The following is an 18,297-nucleotide window of genomic DNA, read 5'->3' as shown; positions in this document are numbered from 1 at the left end:
TCTGTTTGGCTAATAATTTTAATCTGCTGGAGTGGACCTAGAATGGGTTACAGGGGTCCGAATAAACATCTAATCCCCTAGCGTCCCCTCCTCCCTCGAGGCCCTGCACTCCTTCTCCATGGACCCCCCACCCACTCACTCCCTTGCTTGTTATAGACTCAAGGTGAACATGCTGCTTGGTTTTAGACCCTTTTGCTGGATAAAAAAGGTTCTGCAGCCATCCAGACAGAAGTTAAGCCCATCGTGTGACAAACTGCTGCCAGACTGGGCCCAGGCTGACATTGTCCAGTGGAATGTACACATCAGAGTGTGTGTGTGTGTGTGTGTGTGTGTGTGTGTGTGTGTGTGTGTGTGTGTGTGTGTGTGTGTGTGTGTGCAGACAAGGGTGCTAAGGAGGAGAGGGCACTTCAGGTTCACAGGGTCAAGTAATGTCTGTCTGAGGCACATATGTAGCTGCATAGGACACACCGTGGGAGGACAGTATTCCAATTTAAGAGAAATTAGTGTCCAGATAAAGACAGCAACGGTCATTTGTTCAACTTAACCAAAAAAGCTCTTCAGCACTTCAAATACGACAAGCTTGCTACAAATAAAACCCTTCTTCTCCACAGTGTTCTTCTTTTCAAAATCAAGTAAAAGCAAAAATATAAGCACATAAAACAAAGATCACGTGATTGTCTTGTCACTTAAATACACAGCAAGAAACGGATTTTAAAGAAATCCTCCTTCTGGCCACATCAAACATAACTGCGGTGAAATTACACGGATGGCCCTCAAGTCTTAATTGTTGCTGTTTGAAGTATGGCCACTTAGATATCCTGTTTAGGATGGGGCTGTATTGTCGCACCTTTGTTCTGATAAGGGTCCCTGCCCCCATCGACAAAGTGCGAAAGACGGGGAGGACCCGCAACAATATAAGGGACCAGAGGAGTGTCAGAGGGACACACTCTGTCTCTCCTGCGCTACTGTGCTGCCGTCTGTCACACTGAAGTTTCCTTCTCTCTCTCTTTCGTCATGGATTTCCTTCGGGCTTGTGTCCTTTTCGCCGCTCTCTTCGGTCTCGTTAAGGCTTTTACGCATCAGGATATGAAGGACGCACTGCTACAGAAGCTTGGGATGGATGAAGTTCCTAGAATCCATAAAAGGGATGTGGAAAATCTCGTGATTCCGGCGCATATAAGAAATAAGTACACGAGCATGCTGAAGATGCACCACAGCAGGAGGCGCAGATCGTTGCCTAGTCTTGCGGGCATCCTGAAAGGAATCCCCGGCAATGCAGGTAGGCACTTTTAAATGTTTAACAAATGGAGCATGCAGATTCAAAAAAAGAAAAGAAAACGATTTTGCTGTAGAGTATTTTACGTGCATAATAGCTGTAACACCCGGTGCACTTTTACGCACCAGTGTATATTCATGAAAAACGTCATTTTAACCTTCGCAAGAGGCGAAATTGACTAAAAAGCTGGAAATGGTTTGTGTCTTAGATATTTCCGGGGAGTACGTCTACTCTGACACCAGTCGGCAACGCGTGATGTTCGACATGGAGGCGAGGATCCCGGATAATAGTGAGGTGACCATGGCCGAGCTGAAGCTCTACCAGCGGGCTTCCCACCACAAACGATTCACGGTGGAGAGGAAGAGCCACCGGCCCGTCAGCAACGCCAGGGTCAGCATCTACTGGGTGGAGGTGCTGCCCAACGGATCCAACCGGACGTCGCTGGTAGATTCGCGGTAAGGGATCCGTTAAATTAGCCCCCCCCCCCATCAACTTGCTATCTTAATTAAAAGACAGCGGTATTCTTCTCCGCTAGTTATCAGTTGGAGCTCACTTTAATGAATTGCCCCCATCGCGTTTACAGGTTGATCCCCATTCACGAGACAGGCTGGAAGAGCTTTGATGTCACCCAGGCGGTGCACTATTGGTCCAAGACACAGCAGAAGACACCTATGCACCTGGAGGTGTGGATCGAGGGCGAGAGACCTGGCAGTTATGCGGCAGAGATGGCCAAGAGTGTCCGCTTTACCACCCAGGAGCAGACGGACAACACCTTGGGAAAGCCCGAGCTCGTCCTCTACACACTCAACCTCGAAGAGTACGGGTAAGGGCGCGAAATACAGGATATTGTGTCAGTGTGACAATTAACCCTGTGCTGTTTTTACCTGTCAGCATTTGCATTCGTTAATAGAAGTGTTGCGTGGTGGCAAAGGGGCGGAGGTTTACAGATTCTCGTGCTTCAGAGAAATCTAGCAGCAAATTACAGACTGGCACTGAAGAGCACCATATGCTCTCTATCACGAATGATCCAAAGTCATTTGAAGTAATATAACCGAAAACACAAACCAGTCTATAAATTGACCACTGCATAGCAAGCACGGGCGTAGCTAAGAAATTTGGGGCCTTTGACAGCTTTTGGAGCACCTGACCCCCCCGCAAAACAAATCAATTAAATCGCATTACTGCTAATGCTAGCAGCTGTCAGCTAACTTTCCTTGTTTTTCGTCCTCAGCTCTCGCGGTGACTGCGACAACCAAAACAAAGACACCTGCTGCAGAGAGGAGTACTTCATCAACTTCCGCGCACTGACATGGACACAGTACTGGATCATTGAGCCGGCTGGGTACCAGGCTTTCAGGTGCGCCGGTGGCTGCAAGCAGCCCAAGCGCAACTTCGGGTACGGCGAGCGGCGGTGCACGGTGTCCGAGAGTGCGCCTTTACCCATCATGTACCTGGTGAAGAAAGGGGACTACACCGAGATAGAGGTGGCTGAATTTCCCAATATGATCGTAGAAAGGTGCGCGTGCACTTTGGACAACATCTCGATAGTATGAAGTCACGGGAAAGGCTCGTAAGAATCCAGACTGGGGGCGGGGATGTGTTCTGAGTACACGCGTGGTGTTGTTTTCAATGAAGTGTTGATATATTTAATGCACACCTGATACTTTATATTTAAAAGGACCTTTACCCGGAGTTTCAGTACTCCTGCCTAAACTCCATCTACAAGCACTTTGATATATTTTGTACATTTTGATAGTTTTTTCCTTTTTTTATACTTGAATTTGTGTGAGCTGCGTTGAGTCATTCAAATTCTGTTTGATGTGTTATATTTTCCACCTGTAAATAATATGAATGAGTTTATGTTTAGAAAATTAAAATATTTTGTCTCACTTAAAGCTCCTGGTCGCTCCTCCTCCTCCCTGCTGTCGGGCACGTCTCTCTGGCTCCATTCACATTCATGATCACATTCAAATGTAGTTACATACAGCTGCCTGTGTCTTTCGCCTTGTTGTTTGCACTTATAGGAAGTTGTAATGCGGAGCAAATCATTTGGCTAATGACTTATAACACCTGTTACACTGAGGCCACGCTGTCATGTAGGTCAAACGAGCTTTATTTGCAGTGGGAAGGAGCTACGTGGGTGCTTACAGAGAAACATGAAGTCTATTCACATGAAGCTCGTGCGTTTACAGCAGGCTTAGAGGGCCAAACATTACTAATCAGAGCCAATAGCTAATGCACTGTTTGCTGCCTGACTGGGAGGTCTTGTCATTCGCTAATATGCTGCTGATGTGGGTAAACATGCTGCAAAGACAAGCAGCTGGCTGTCTGAGTGAATATCTATCACGCACCTCAGCAGGAAAAGAAAAGGAAACACGGGTGGTACAGGAAAGACCACACATGCTTCACATGTGCATATAAACATGTTTAATAGTACTTATGCAGTATCGGCCTCACCTCTGAGATGCTTCTGTTGTTCATTCAGTCTTTTTCTTGGCCGGATTACTCGGTCAGCAGTTATCGGGACCTTTGGTGGTGCTTCATGATGTGGTCCTTCACCAATGGTGCCATTCTGCTGGAATTAAATGTCACTTTAAATGATGACATAACCACAAAAGTCCTTCCCAGTAGATACGGGGGTAACAATTCAACCTTTTACAGAAAAAAAAGATTCTGCAAGTAATTTTATATAGTGAAGTTTACAGGAAAGGAGACACGATCACTGTCAGTCATTTTAAGTGATTGTGAGCAGTGGTGGCTCAACCTTGCCTTTCACATTCACAGACACGTGGATGGTGCATGTTTTCCTTTCATGTCATTAGCGCTGTGCGAAAAGTCAAAATCGGCCACACAACAATACATTACAGTGAAAGAAGAAAAAGTGGAAGAAACTGTCTTGTTCTTAAGACAACATCAGGATGAAGTCATGATGGATGCAGCGTCTCACATGCTGGTGAGTCTGGGGGAGATGGTTTTCTTGCTGGAGGTTTGCAGTTTCTGGCTGCTCGTGTTTTGCAGCTCGGGACAGATGTCAGATGTTGCCTGCTTGTAATCACTAAGAAGCCGGGAAGACTTTGTCAGCACAAAGGTACATCCTACACTAAAACAGGAGCTTTTGGCCAGCACGGGTAAACTTTACGATTGGTGTAACCCGGGGGTGGGGAACTCCAGGCCTCGAGGGTCCCGGTGTCCCGCAGGTTTTAGATGTGTCAGCTGATTTAAACGGCTAAATGAGCTCCTCAACATGTCTTGAAGTTCTCCAGAGACCTGATAATGACCTAATCATTTGATTCAAGTATATTTAAACAAATATAAGACTGACGTGTGACAGCATGTCTGTTTCGTCTGAGCTAAATGGTAAGATCTGCAACTGAGCCTCAGGACGAGCTGCAACGCTGGAGCAAATCACACAAAGCTTTTGTGGAGGAGCACAACACTCCTTGATGTCTGCACTGCAAGGTACAAGTACCACATGATGTCACGGAGGTGGTATCTGTACCTGTTCTGGCAAAGCATCGTGCTCGGTGTTGTTAATGCACATGCTGATCTTACATGATTTTCATTTCTCTTGTTTTAAAACAATATTTTCATTTTTCCCATTTATATGAATCTGATGTTCAGATTTCTGCACTAAGTTGTTGAAAGTACTTCCAATATGAAGCAGGATTTTTGTTTACATTTTCAGCATGCATATTTGTTCAATGCAAAAAACAAACAAACAGTTTTGTTGTTAAATAAAACCAGCAAAAGTTATGATCATCATACATGTTTGTAAATTTGGTGTCAATAAGAAAAAAACTGTCTAGAAAATTCATTTCCAAATAAGGAATACGTTTACTGTGTATGCCCGATGTGGCATACGCTCCAGCGTTTTAGAACAGCCCGATTTGTCCAGTAATTTATTGCAGTTGAAGTCATTCGGTCCAGTGAACAGCTTGAACTGGTACAAAGGTAAGTGGTGAAACACCACAGGTTTAAAACAAATGATCCCAAAACTGAAACACAATGTCCGTTTCAGAACGATACAAAAAGACCTTTTTCAGGGAACAACATGGGTTAACTGTTTGAAGCTGCAGTAAAGGAGGTTGATACGGCCTTGAAAGCTGCTGCTCCAACTTTCCTGGATCACTTCAGCCCCTCTGCCTGTAGTGTTGGAGCACACTGTGGTACCAGACCCTGGACAGCATCAGCTGAGCAGTATTGTACTGCAGAAAGTGTTGGCACAGAAATGGTGAGAAAAAGGGAATTAACCGTGGAAGAGACACAGACCGCCACAGAAAAGTAGGAACGTCACAGTGTGAGTCCAGTTTCCTTCAGCATCAAAGTCACTCAGAAACAAAGTGTGACAGGAAGATGTCTGCAGAGCCAAAGACACGCCTGAGTCAGAGGACAGCAGCCGGTGTGATGGGCGGCTCACTGCACAGCAGCTTCAGGCACAGAGTGAGTCTCAGTTTCAGGTGTGAGGAGAGGACGAGCTGCAGCAAGAAAGCCAAGATGGCTTTCACTATTACTGTAAACCTGTCAGCTGTTACTTATGGTGCATAAGATTCATAACACATTTCCTGCAACAGTATTAGCTAGACTCTGGTCTGTTTCAGGCACTTTTTGGGAAATGTGTTAAAAGTTGTCTTTGCTGCAGAATAAGTAGTTTGTGCAGTCATTGCATGTGTTCACAAAGTGAATGTTGTTAGCTTGATGGTTGTTTCCAGTTTTTCACTTTGAGAATCCTGCTTTGCTAAAGCTCTTATTACAAACACCTACAAGCTGAACAAAACTGTTTTTGCAGTTTTGTGCAAGATGGTCTGCACAAAACTGCCAGTCAAGGATGTCATTTCTAGCAGGACAGTGGGTGCAAACATAAAGCCAAAGGTAACCACTAAATGACTTATGTTAGATTATATATATATATTCTTAGGGTCAGTCCAGGCAGTGCACAGGTTGGTCAGTCTGGTCTTGCTTGGTCTACCAGTAGCTGGTGTTTTGCGCCTCTGGTATTCTTGCCCATCCCTTTCTGTGTCCCGCTCATGTATTGATCCATGTGCCTGTTCATCTTAGCCGCTACGATGCCTGACAGGAGCTTCCACGTGTTGCTGAGGCAGGTTATTGGTCGGTAGTTGGATGGGACCGGTCCCTTCTTGGGGTCCTTGGGGATCAGGACCGTCCGACCTTCGGTTAGCCATTCCGGGTGTCTCTCGTTAACTAGCAGCTGGTTCATTTGTGCTGCCAGACGCTCGTGGAGTGCAGTCAGCTTCTTTAGCCAGTAGGTGTGAACCATGTCGGGCCCTGGTGCTGTCCAACTCTTCATACTGGAGACCCTTTCTTGGATATCTGCCGCTGTGATGGTTACTGGACCCTGTTCAGGGAGGTCGCTGTGGTCTGCCCTCAGATCCTCTAGCCACTGAGCATTGCCGTTATGGGTTGCATCCTTCTCCCATATGCTCTTCCAGTATTGCTCCGTCTCCAGCCTTGGTGGTGCTGTTCTCTTATTGTTCCCTTGCCACTGAGAGTACACCTTTGCTGGTTCTGTGGAGAACAGCTGGTTTATTCTCCTGCCTTTGATCTCTCTGGTGTACCTCTTCAAGCGGCTGGCCAAGGCTGTGAGTCGTTGCAGAGCCTTCATCAGGAACTCAATGGGGATGTGGCGCACAACAATGGGCCACATTCAAGCCCATAGCACCAGTCACCATCAAGTGCGGGATCTACCGAGGAGATGCTCTGTGCCCACTGCTGCTCTGCATAGGCCTGAACCCCTCAGTGAGGTCAGTGACCAGACTGGCTACAGATACAGACTACAGAACGGAGCAGCTGTCAGCCACCTCCTGTACATGGATGACATCAAGCTGTATGCCAAGACTGAACGAGACATCGATTCACTGATCCACACCACCAGGATATACAGCGATGACATCGGGATGTTGTTCGGACTGGAGAAGTGTAGTCACTAGAAAAGCTGCAACCACCAAGTACCTGCAGAGGGTCAGGCAAGTCCTGAGGAGTCAGCTGAATGGGAAGAACAAGATCCATCAACACCTACGCCCTGGCCGTGATCAGGTACCCTGCTGGGATAATAAGCTGGCCAAAGGAGGCGATAGAAGCTCCTGACCATGCACGGAGGGTTTCACCCCAAGTCCAGCACACTGAGGCTGTACGCTAAGTGAAGGAAGGAGGCCGGGGACTGGTGAGTGTGAGCACCACGATCCAGGATGAGACAACGAACATTCACGAATACATCACGAAGATGGCCCCAACTGACCGAGTGCTCAGTGAATACCTGACAGACAAATGGTGGTGGCTAACCAACCGGACATAGTGGTGGTAGACAAGCAGAAGAAGACGGCCGTAGTGATCGATGTAGCGGTTCCCAGTGACAGCAACATCAGGAAGAAGGAACACGAGAAGCTGGAGAAATACCAAGCGCTCAGAGAAGAGCTCGAGAGGATGTGGAGGGTGAAGTAAGTCAGGTTTATTAAGTGCTTTTCGTAGACAGGCAGTCACAAAGCGCTGCACACAAAGGTTAAAAGAAAGAAAACATTAAGTAATAAAATAGAGAATATAAAGTGTTGATTAACAGAAGGCCTGTTTAAACAAAGTTTCCACAGAGTCAACCAAACGTGAACCACAGCCTTGGTGCCACAGACTGAAAGGCTCCGCCTCTTTTCGTCTTCAGTCGTGTACGGGGAAAAACCAACAAACTCTGAGCGGAGACAACGAGCAGCAGTGAATTTTAAAAGAAGCTTGGATAAATAATCTGGGGCCATTGAGTGCTCTGTATGTTAGAACAAGAATTTTAAAGCAAATTCTAAAATCTGTTGGGAGCCGATGTAAAGAATATAAAATGGGAGTGATGCGAGCTCGCTTGCTAGAACGTGTTAGTAGCCTGGCCGCTGCATTTTGTACAGCTTGGAGGCGAGAAAGACATGATTTGTCCAGGCTGGTAAACAAGGCATTACAATAATCTGAGGTACGGTGGTCCCAGTGGCTCCAGCAGATCCCGGGAACATCGGAGATCTCTGTGCAGAAGAGCGCAGTCCTGGGAACAGCTGGGATGCTGCAGGACCCTCAGGCCTCTGGCAGAGGACCCGAGCTTGAAGGAGAGACCGGCCGCAGGCGCGAGCGGGGATTTTCTTTCTGTTATCTCTAAAGAAAAGCAGGGAAACATTTTACAGGAACTGTAACAAAACACACGGTCACTGCATACCAGCTTCTTTAACTTTAATAGAGACAAAAAAAAATACAATCCCAATTTTTCAAACACAAATATTAAAAACTGTCAGATAGAAAAGACAACAAATCTGAAAAAGCTCAGAGCTTTTGCACTGTTGGTTTAATAAAAGACCTGATATACAACCTGCAACACAAAGCGATAAAAATATAGTGTCTGTTGTATTATAGATTATACTGTAAACCCAAAGCTTGCATTCTGCTCGATTTTAATATCCAGTATAATAAAAGGTCAAACTCTCCAGACATTTAAATAGTTCATCACACAGCAGTACGTGGCAAACTAATACTTTCTTTATCACAACACATTTATTAATTCATGAACATTCGTGCATGGCTGGATTAGTGATGCATTTAGTATTTACATGTTTATTAAATAAGACGGGCAAACCAAAACAAATCTAAAGAAACTGTTGGATTGATCAGATCTATTGTAACGTTAAAAAGTCAATCTAGTGTCAAACATGATCCGGGTACCAGGTCGACGTGGAGACAGTATATGTGGAGCTGCCGTTATTGCTGGGCCACACAGTCACCAACACCAGAGCATTTAAAAAAACAAACAAACAAACAAAACACGGCGCCGTCAGAGTTGAAAGGTCGGTTCGGGCGGTCAGCCATCAAACTGTGCAGCCCTTTCTAGGTTTGCTGGTGAAAATGAGCAATCCGGCCTCCTTTTAAAAACCACTTTCTGTGCTAAACTGGCACCATCAAAACAGAGAGCGAGGTTTACACGAATCACCAGTACGAGGAAGAAAAGGGAAGTCGTTACCGTGGAGACGTTTATAACTGGTCAGTGCTCGGCGTTTCTCAGAAGTCTACTGCACTAAAAGGAACCGTTAATCAAGACAATCTAGGAAACAAACGATCTCCTGAGAACGTCAGTGCTCTAACTTTAATGTTTTAATAAAGACCTTAAAAAGCATAATGTATGACCAACATGGCTTCCTTCTGTCCTTAAAGATGGCTTGGCCAAAACACGTTTTCAAATTAAAAGTACTGAACAGCTGAAGGACCGGAAACAACATATCAAAGACAAGACACTTGAGGTTATTTATTAACTAATGAGGTGTTTAGCAGGGCTGATAGCAAACCAGGCCACGGCCCGTTCAAAGGTCATTTACACACCTTTGAACCAAGTCAAAAATCACAAGCCGAGAAGAATGTAAAAAAGCCAACGATGTGTTTATTGTAGCTCTGTGGAGTTTATGTTACAGGATTGATCGTGGGAACAAAAAGAAAAGCTGTAATTTCACTGCTTCAGTCTGGCTGTTTGACTCTACAGACAGGTACAGGCCAACCAGCTACCAACGCTTCCTGTAAAGAAGCCAAAGTTCCAATCAAATCATCACGTTCCTTAAACCTTTATGCAAACTACGCATAAAAAAAAAATATTTACAATTTGTAATACAAAAAGAAAAACAAAACAAAAACCACAGCACAGATAAAATGCACAACCCTGAAAAAAGAAAATCTCTTCAAAGCCTGCTGGGCCGACTAATCGTTTCTGGTTCCTGAAATTACAAACATGTTTTAAAAGCATTTAAAAAGGTGGAGGAGGGTAAAATATACAACAACAACAAAAGATGGCTGAATGAGGATGAACCCACACTGTGTACATCTGTGTGACGATACAGAGCTTCAGTTACAGTCGTGCTGCCTGCTCTCCTCCGATGGAATGTCGTCGCTCCGTTTAGCTTTAGTCTCGTTATCAGTCGTGAGTTTTACGATCATTAGTAAAAGTGGGTTCTAAAGGAAAGTAAGCAAACGTTGGAGTGGATGATGTTCCGTGGCTAGCGGTGGATCCCAGTGTCGCCCACCAGTCCATTAGAACAAATGTCTCAGTAATATCCAGGCTGGTACTGCTGGCTCCACGGCTTCTGGTTCCAGAACTGCACAGAACAGAACATTAACACTTTGATCCCCTGATTTATGTGTAACAACTATAAACGGCAGATGCACAAACACTGACCCCTTGCTGCCAGCTCTGGTTGAAGGCCTGGGCTTTATCCATGCCGTTCCTGTTGCCTCCATAGTTGCTGTTCTTGTTGCCAAAGTTGCCACGGCCCCCCCCTCTCTGCTGAAACTGTGCAGGAAAAACAAAGAAAAAAAAAAAGTTGATTATGCATCAACGGACGTCAGAGGAGCAATAATTTGATCAGGAGTCATTTTGAAACCAACCTGATGGGGGTGACCCCTGTTTCCACCACGACCCATGCTAGCTCCGCCTCCTCTGCTCATGTTCCCTCTGTTCACTGGACCGCCTCTGCTCATGGGTCCTCCTCTGTGTCCCATGTTGCCCCTCATCGGGCCGCCCCTGGGGGATCCACCCAGGCTAGGAATGGGGCCGCCACCACGGTTAAAGTTTCCACGATTGGGGAATCCTCCTCTGAAGGCTGGGGGCGGCAGAAAGCCGCGAGGAGGACGGTTGAACCCCCCGCGAGGCCCGGGAGCTGCAGACAGACCAGGGTAAAGGTAAGCTTGAGCATCAACTGTGCCGTTAAGGAGCATTCATTTCCCACCCATCAATCCCACCTCCTCTGAAGTTGCCTCTGTTCTGGAAGCCTCCACGGCTGCCACCTCTCTGCCCAGGTCCGCCACCACGGGCAAACTGGTTTTTGCCACCGCGTCCAGCACCGCGCTGTCCACCGCGCTGTTTAGGCGTCGTGCTCCCCTGGTTGGGCTTTTTCTCGGCAGGCAGAGCCGTCTTGCTTTCCTCTTTGTACTGCTCCAGGAGCTTGGCAGCATCATCTTTCTGCAGCTCGGCGTAGATGACCTCATTGAAGCTCTCGCCCTCCTCGGGCAGAGAGAAGAAGCCTGTAATGGAACGGAAACGATTCAATAAGAGAAGCAGCACCCAGGAATAGCTTCTGTCCAAGTGTGTGATGGACTGTAACAGGGTAAAGACAACGGTAATGCTTTTACCTTTCATTTTGAGTAAAGCATGCTCAGGCACTTCCTTGCCATCAGTCTCAACTTTCTTCTGGACTCTCTGCTTGTAGTCTTCATCAGACGGGCAGACGACTACAGCCTTGCGTTGGAAGCCTGCGAACAAACACATCTTCCTCTTCTGGCCCGGAGCAGACAGGTTGGTCTGCAAAGACAAAGAGGCTCATTTGATCAATCTATCATCAAAGACATGGTTGTGACCACACTCAGCAAGAGCCACTTACATGGTCCAGGATGTAGTTCCTCTTCTTGCGAGCAGCAATCTCAATGAATTTTCCCAAGAAGAGCGGTGCACGCTGGGAAATGGCAGTCAACTTTGTGATGTCCTTGGACTGACGCTTCATGCTGCCGATCTGCACGAAAGAAGAAAAGAGCATTTTCCTACCAACAGGGAGAAGCAGCAACTATTTCTGGGACGCTGTAACGTTGGTCTGAGTACTGACCATCATCTTTTCCACAATCGTGTCACTGCCCAGGATGTAGTACTTCCCAGGGTTCTCTTGGATATGCTTATTCACCCACGTGGTCTTCCCTGAGCCCGGCAGACCAACCATGACTATGATCTGGAAAAGAGAGAAAATTGAGATCACTATATGGAGAACTTTGATACCGCAGCGTTGCACTTTTGCATTCATGAATGAAAAACGCTCCTAAACTCTTTTACTCACCTCACAGTCAGCCTTGGTCTGCGGCCCTTTGAGTGCACGGACTCGATCACTGACAGGAATCTGCTGCAGGAAGGTGTAGCCCTGCGGCTGGGGGAAATATGGCGTCTCCAGCTGGCCAAAGTTGAACTCCACAGCGCAGTTGCGGCAGATGACGTGGGGGAAAAGGGCCCGGCCGTTCAGGGAGTCCTTGCTGACTTGGAAAGCGACAGGTGGCTCGCCTCCGTTCTTGGAGTAGGACAGCACCACCTCCTCACCTTCAAAGTCCTGCATGAATAGAGCAACACTCCAGCTTTAGTGTGTAACAAAGACATTTGCCTCAGCAGAAAGGGAAAAAGAGTCAAACTAATACTCTCATGATTCTGTTTAACGCTCTTTGCCTCTTCCATACATTACTGTTCTTCCATCTGCACACAAAGGGGAAAATTAAAAACAAACAACAATCTCATATCTTACAATTAGACAGCAGATGACATCATTCTCCTCGTAGGTCTCTCCAAACTCCTCGGTCACACAGTTGGTGGTTTTCTTGGCTTTTCCGGAGTAGGCATAGGAATGCTCTTCCTCACCTAAACACATGACAAACACTTCTGGATTAATACAGAGTGGAGGTGGTGTGTGAATCATTGGGCTGGCACTAGGCCACGCAGCGCTGCTGTGACGCAGCCAGAGCTGAAGCCATTTTGTACAAAGGTGTCATGAAGCCAACTGGCCACCAGAGGGACCCCTAGAGACACGACCTTCCTGTAAATGGATACACCCAGTACAGTTCGGTTTGTTTGTGTTTCAATACAAAGTTCACCCTCTGATGGGCTGAACTGATGTAAATGTTTAACCCAGCGGTATTCAGCCTGTATGAGTCACAGCAAATAGCTGCTGCCCTAAGATGCTGGCAGCCTTCAGAGGCCAAAACATTACAGCACACCAGTACATCCAGTGATCCTGGGAATGCATTGTGCCATGAGTAAAATGGAAAGTTACAGCGGGCTCCGCCAACACTGAGTCAGTGTGGCGTTTACAGAGTTGCGGCAAATATTGCACTGACCCAGCAGCAGTGTGCCCGTTTCCAGGGACCATCCGACTTGGACGTCATGAATCTCCATGTTCTTGCTGGAAATATGCTTCACTGGAATCTTCTCAGTGATCTGCACACACAGAAAAGCATTACCACTCGTTTCCACTGACCTCACTGAGCCATTCAGAGATTTGTGCAAGATGTGAGCATCGTTACCGTACCTTCATCTCAAAGCAGGCTTTGCCTTTGTTCACACCGTATGTAGCCTTTCCCCCGGACCACAGGTAAGCAAAGCTCTCCATGGTGAGAGACGAGGCGCTGTAGCGGTCCCGCGACACCTTAAAGTGCAGGTCAGAGTTGTCTGAACGGGCAGAAAAAGTACAAATTGAGACACGACTCTTGGACAAGACGGTACACATTTATACATCCTGAGGATGGAGGGACTGGTGAGCTAGATCACCTCTGCTGCCTTCATTAGTAGGGAGCAGAAAAACTAGTCAGGTAAAGTAACACTCGTTTTACTAACCACACTGCTGTTGGTTAACTCAACATCTGGGGAGGAAAAACCCAAAACGTTTTGATGACTACACCAGCACTGACGTACAGGTCGTGCTTCAGGACTGCGAATACTACAACCACCACGGAGAAGACAACGGGCCCATTTATAAGACTTTAGGAAATGAACACCTGGCAACGCCACAACTCAGAGCAACGCGTAAGAAAGCTGAGACGGCTTGTGCCTGCCATGTTATGCACGATTCAGCTATGCTGAAAATGTGACATTGAAGTTAATCAAATATAACATGTCTACATTTGTCCATTAGAACAAGCTCAATTCTGAAGCCGTTTTCCAGGAATGTTTCTAAGCAGTCGTTTACAGAAGGAAGCTGACAAGTCTAAAAACATCCTGTACAAAAGTAGCAAACATACAGCTATCCAGGCAGACTTTTGTGTCATCATTGTCTTCGTCTTCTTCCTCCAACGGGGGAACAGGTGACTTGGACGAGGCACTGAAAACAGATACCAAGAGTCAGTATAAGAAGGTTTGCGTCACTTTAACTGCATGGAAAATATAGATGCCTTGGGTACCACTTGGTGAAGAATATTTTAGGTAGACAGGAGAAGAAACAGACAGAGGGGAAAGCAAATAACTGAGCGAGCCTCCAGACTTTCTGGATGTTGGCTGTATTGTAGGCCTCAGCAGACACTTACCTTGCAGAATCCAGCGAAATCTAAAATGTGAAAGATACACAGAGAGAAGCACGTCCACCTGTTCTAGTATGCAAGGCTATGTGAGAGTCACAGTGATAAACTACAAGCAGACCTCTCCACTGTCAGATAAGTGCGTGTTTGTGCCTCCAGAACTGATATGGGGCAAGTTATATTTAACCTCCCCGTGTTGACTTCTAGATGAAAAGGTCACCACTAACTTTTGACTGTGTTGCTAAGCAGAATACATTGAAAGCATGTTTTAAGAGAAACCAGTGTAGTCAAAACTACAGCAACTTACCAACTCTGTAGTTCAGGAATCTCTAAATATTAAGGATGATGCTTTAGCATCACTTCACCTGCCATCATCCAACTATGGTGCAACTCCTAATCATTTAGGAGAAGGAAACCACTGCGGGGCTCATCACTCCTTTCTTATCTACAGCTCGATGTGTCACAACTGTCCCCAAAGAGCCCAGAATGCCGTACAAACAGCTGCCGTGGGGAGATTTACGGTGCTGGTGGACAACACAGTGCCTGAGGTGGAACTTGTAGTCGTCTACATGGAGCTAAGCTCTGAAGGTTTAACTGGGGGTGAAAAGCGATGGAGCAGCAATACTTCGGTGTGCTAACAGCTCTGCTGCCCTGGCCTAAACATTCATGACGAGGGTTCTCCCAAAATAATAATTTTAAAAAAGTTATTCCATTATATGCCTGTTGATCCTCAGTGCATCGACATCGCAATGAAAACAAAACACTGACCAAGATACACACACACACACCCCATGCATGATGTCACCTAGCAGGGGTAGAAAGAACTTTGCAAATGCACACACACCCACACCATGAAAACAGACACACACAGGACATGATACATGAGACAGAAATAGCATTTCGACATCATACAACCAGTGAAATAAAAAACAAAACGAAAAAAGAAAAAAAAGAATAGACCATTGCGAGGCGTAACGATGGACGGTCAATAGCGAGCTTCTCCGTGGACGTTCCAAACAGACGTTGGAGGCTTTCTTTCTTTCTTTCTTTTTTGCTACCCTGCGGCAGTGGACCCCTTCTTCCACAAATCCGAGCTAGTTTCTCCCCACCCATCCACTGAAAATTGCACATCTGCTACGTTGCTCTGGGTTCCCCTTTGAGCAGCCTTGTTTCACCTTGGGGACACAACAGGCTTTCCAAAACAGTACTTGGCATAAGGAACAGGTGTGAGAATTCATAGAGACTTGATAGATGCACTTCTGCTACAGAATGCAGTCGATTAAAGAAACAGTGTGAGTGGGCACTGTAAAAAGGTAAATGGTAAGGTTCTTTAAGTAGTCAGGGATGACCCTCAAAGCATGTGTGTGAAAATAATGTTACAAGTAGTATAATACTTGAAAAAAATGAGGGTTTTCCTCTTGCTAGTTATGTGCATTGGCACTTAAAGCCAATACAATTCAACAAAGCTATAGATGGCGCTTCAGGGATGCTGAAGGCCATTTTCGCTCTGTCCCATCCTTACCAGCTGTATTTGTTCTCTTCAATAAATTCAAAGTAGCCCCTTCCATGTTCCTCCCGGCGTCTCTTAACACCCTTCTTATTCTTCTGATCAGCATTCGTGTCTTTGTCCGCATCCCCTTTGAAAATAGAACAAAGATATAGAATGAGGTGCTCCTTTTTCTGGGAGAGAGAGGTCGGACTGGCAGTGGGGTTCTGGCCCACAAAGCCCGTTCATTAGTTACATTGTGTGTCGACCATTATCATTTGTATTAAGGTTACTTGGAGGCAACACCTCATCGTTACACTTAAAACAAGACAATCATACTGTGGAAACTGTAACAGCTTTGAAAGACCAGGTAGTAATTACAATATAAGCTGGCCCGTATAAACATTGTGAATGGGGCTGGATAAACAAGTCTCTAATAAGTAAAGTGTTACTATCCTGCAGTAAAGGGCTTAAAAGATACTGCTTTTGATACAAATCTATGTCATTAAAAGGAGGGCAAATCTACTGCTGCCAGGGACAAATGCATCATGCAGGGAAACGGGAAAGCCTACTTAGACCTTGATTTACACCCCCCTCCCCGAGACATTGCACTGAATTGCCTAGATTCATAATTTCTATGACCATCCAACACTATCTATAAAAACCACGGAAAAAAAACTACCCACGTCCTACCTAAACAAGCAGTGCGGCGCCCTTCTTTTTCTCAGCACATCTTGGGATTAGCTAATTCAGATGTTCCCGGCAACCTTTAAAGGCAAACGCCACGACCCTAAAACACGATGTCAGTACAATTAAGGCGGAAAGGGTGGCAAGACAGCCCACTGCAGTGGCCATTTCTAACATTGTGTTTTCACGTCGATCCATTCTAAAATGGGATGTGAAAGCAAATGTTCTCCAACGCCCCCAGCTGGAACAACGGGAACCTCTGAATTAGCTAACCGGTTGAACAGCTAGTTGGCGCTGCACAACAGACACAAAGAAACTGACGCTAGCTGGCAAGCTAACACGCTAACCAAACCGAAACTTAAATCCAGACTAAGCTAAATTCGGTAGCAGATTTCTTATTAGAGCCGCTTTAGTAATTTTGGTCGACGTCTCTCAATGTGACGCTAAAGGTCTCTTTAGTAGGCTGGACTGTGGCTACTTAAGGTCACGACACGACTGCTAACCAAGCTGCAGACCGGTGCTAACGCTGGCTAGCTTAGTAGTGAGGTCACGCTATCTCTCTCTCTCTCTCTCTCAACATGGACGCTCTGCTGTGCGGTAACGCATTCAAATTTAATAATTTCCTCACCGCTAGCGCTTTCTCAAAAAAACCCGACACATCCAACCAGCCGCATTTACATAAGCGATTCTGTCGACTCACCCTCGGCAGCCTGCTCTCCCGGCTCACCGTCTTCCGTATCTATTTTCTCCATGTCGTCCACGTCTCCCTTGAGCATGGGGTCCATCTCATCGTCCTCGTCTCCTTCCTCTTCTCCCTCGCCCATTTCTTCGTCCACGGCAACGCCATTGCCGTCGCCCCCACTCTCCGGCTCTTCCTCCTCGTTGGCCTCCATGCTTTCTTCAATAGGGCCTTCTCCCTCCCCCTCTCCTTCTTCCTCCTCTGCCATACCTTCTTGGTCGGCGGCCTGCTCGAAACCGTCATCCGCCTCAGCTGCCTGCTCCTGCGGAGAAGCGAGGGCCTCCTCGTCCAGCGCGGCCTGCAGGCGGTCCATCAGCTCGGCCTTCAGCCCCTTGTCCGAAAGATTACGCTTTTTCAGCTCGTCTTTGAGCTCGTTAACTTTAAGCTTTTTGACGTTAATTGTGCTCATGGTGAATGTTTGACGGCGAACGCGCTAAAATAAGACGGGAAATAAATAAATGGACGCCCTTTGTTAACGGATGTAGCTCAAAACTGCGCCAAACGGCACCCGCTGTACAACCAATCCTTTGCAGGCACAGAGCTGCGCGAGCCTGCTGTGTGGGGGAGGAGTCGTCTCCTACCGTAACTGCCCAGAGAGAGGCGCAGCTTAGTTATGCAGCCTGTGGCCATCTGTCACTGCAGCTAAACGTTCCTTTCAGAAACCATTGTTGTGGAAAAGCGGGACAGATAGTACACGAAAAGATGGTTCCAGTAAAGAGCGCGAACGTTATTAATTAGTTTGTCATTATTTAACAAAACGCATTTTACAGAGGGCTGTTTAACTAGGTAGTGAGTTTAAGACAGGTCAGGACAGTAGAATAAAGGCACACATGTTGCGTAATGTGCAACGCTAATAATCAATATCGGTAAGCTAGAAACAATGCAGTACAAAGATATCTCTCTTCTCGCCCCTTTTTCAATTTTATAAAATCCAAGAAGAGGCACAAATGTGATATCGTTTAACTACGCCGACACGTCTTTCTGAATACGCGTTATCGCTCTCCTGTGTAACGAAAACAGCTGTTTAAAAATTCCTTTTTGTCATATCTGTCAATT

General features: G+C 46.3%; 2 protein-coding genes across 2 annotated transcripts; one reads left to right on the top strand and one right to left on the bottom strand.

Moving 5' to 3' along the window:
* Positions 1–937: 937 nt before the first annotated feature.
* On the top strand, positions 938–3,292 carry lft1 (lefty1). The gene is made up of 4 exons (XM_080883379.1): positions 938–1,279; positions 1,485–1,731; positions 1,860–2,099; positions 2,508–3,292. Exons 1-4 carry the CDS (start codon positions 1,015–1,017, stop codon positions 2,827–2,829), a joined length of 1,074 nt encoding a protein of 357 aa, XP_080739505.1. The 5' UTR covers positions 938–1,014; the 3' UTR covers positions 2,830–3,292.
* Positions 3,293–8,473: 5,181 nt separating this feature from the next.
* hnrnpub (heterogeneous nuclear ribonucleoprotein Ub) lies at positions 8,474–17,801 on the bottom strand. The gene is made up of 14 exons (XM_080883848.1): positions 17,203–17,801; positions 15,852–15,966; positions 14,057–14,136; positions 13,348–13,487; positions 13,157–13,256; positions 12,568–12,680; positions 12,115–12,378; positions 11,890–12,009; positions 11,671–11,799; positions 11,423–11,591; positions 11,033–11,314; positions 10,679–10,950; positions 10,470–10,583; positions 8,474–10,389 (listed from the first exon to the last, which is right to left on the bottom strand). The coding sequence occupies exons 1-14, from the start codon at positions 17,648–17,650 to the stop codon at positions 10,339–10,341; spliced, it is 2,397 nt and encodes a 798-aa protein (XP_080739974.1). The 5' UTR covers positions 17,651–17,801; the 3' UTR covers positions 8,474–10,338.
* Positions 17,802–18,297: the final 496 nt, after the last annotated feature.

The sequence above is a fragment of the Rhamphochromis sp. 'chilingali' genome, assembly GCF_963969265.1.
Source record: "Rhamphochromis sp. 'chilingali' genome assembly, chromosome: 5".
NCBI classification, from domain to species: domain Eukaryota; kingdom Metazoa; phylum Chordata; class Actinopteri; order Cichliformes; family Cichlidae; genus Rhamphochromis; species Rhamphochromis sp. 'chilingali'.
Note: the sequence above shows the minus strand (reverse complement) of the source record. Positions and strands in the feature narration are given on the sequence as shown.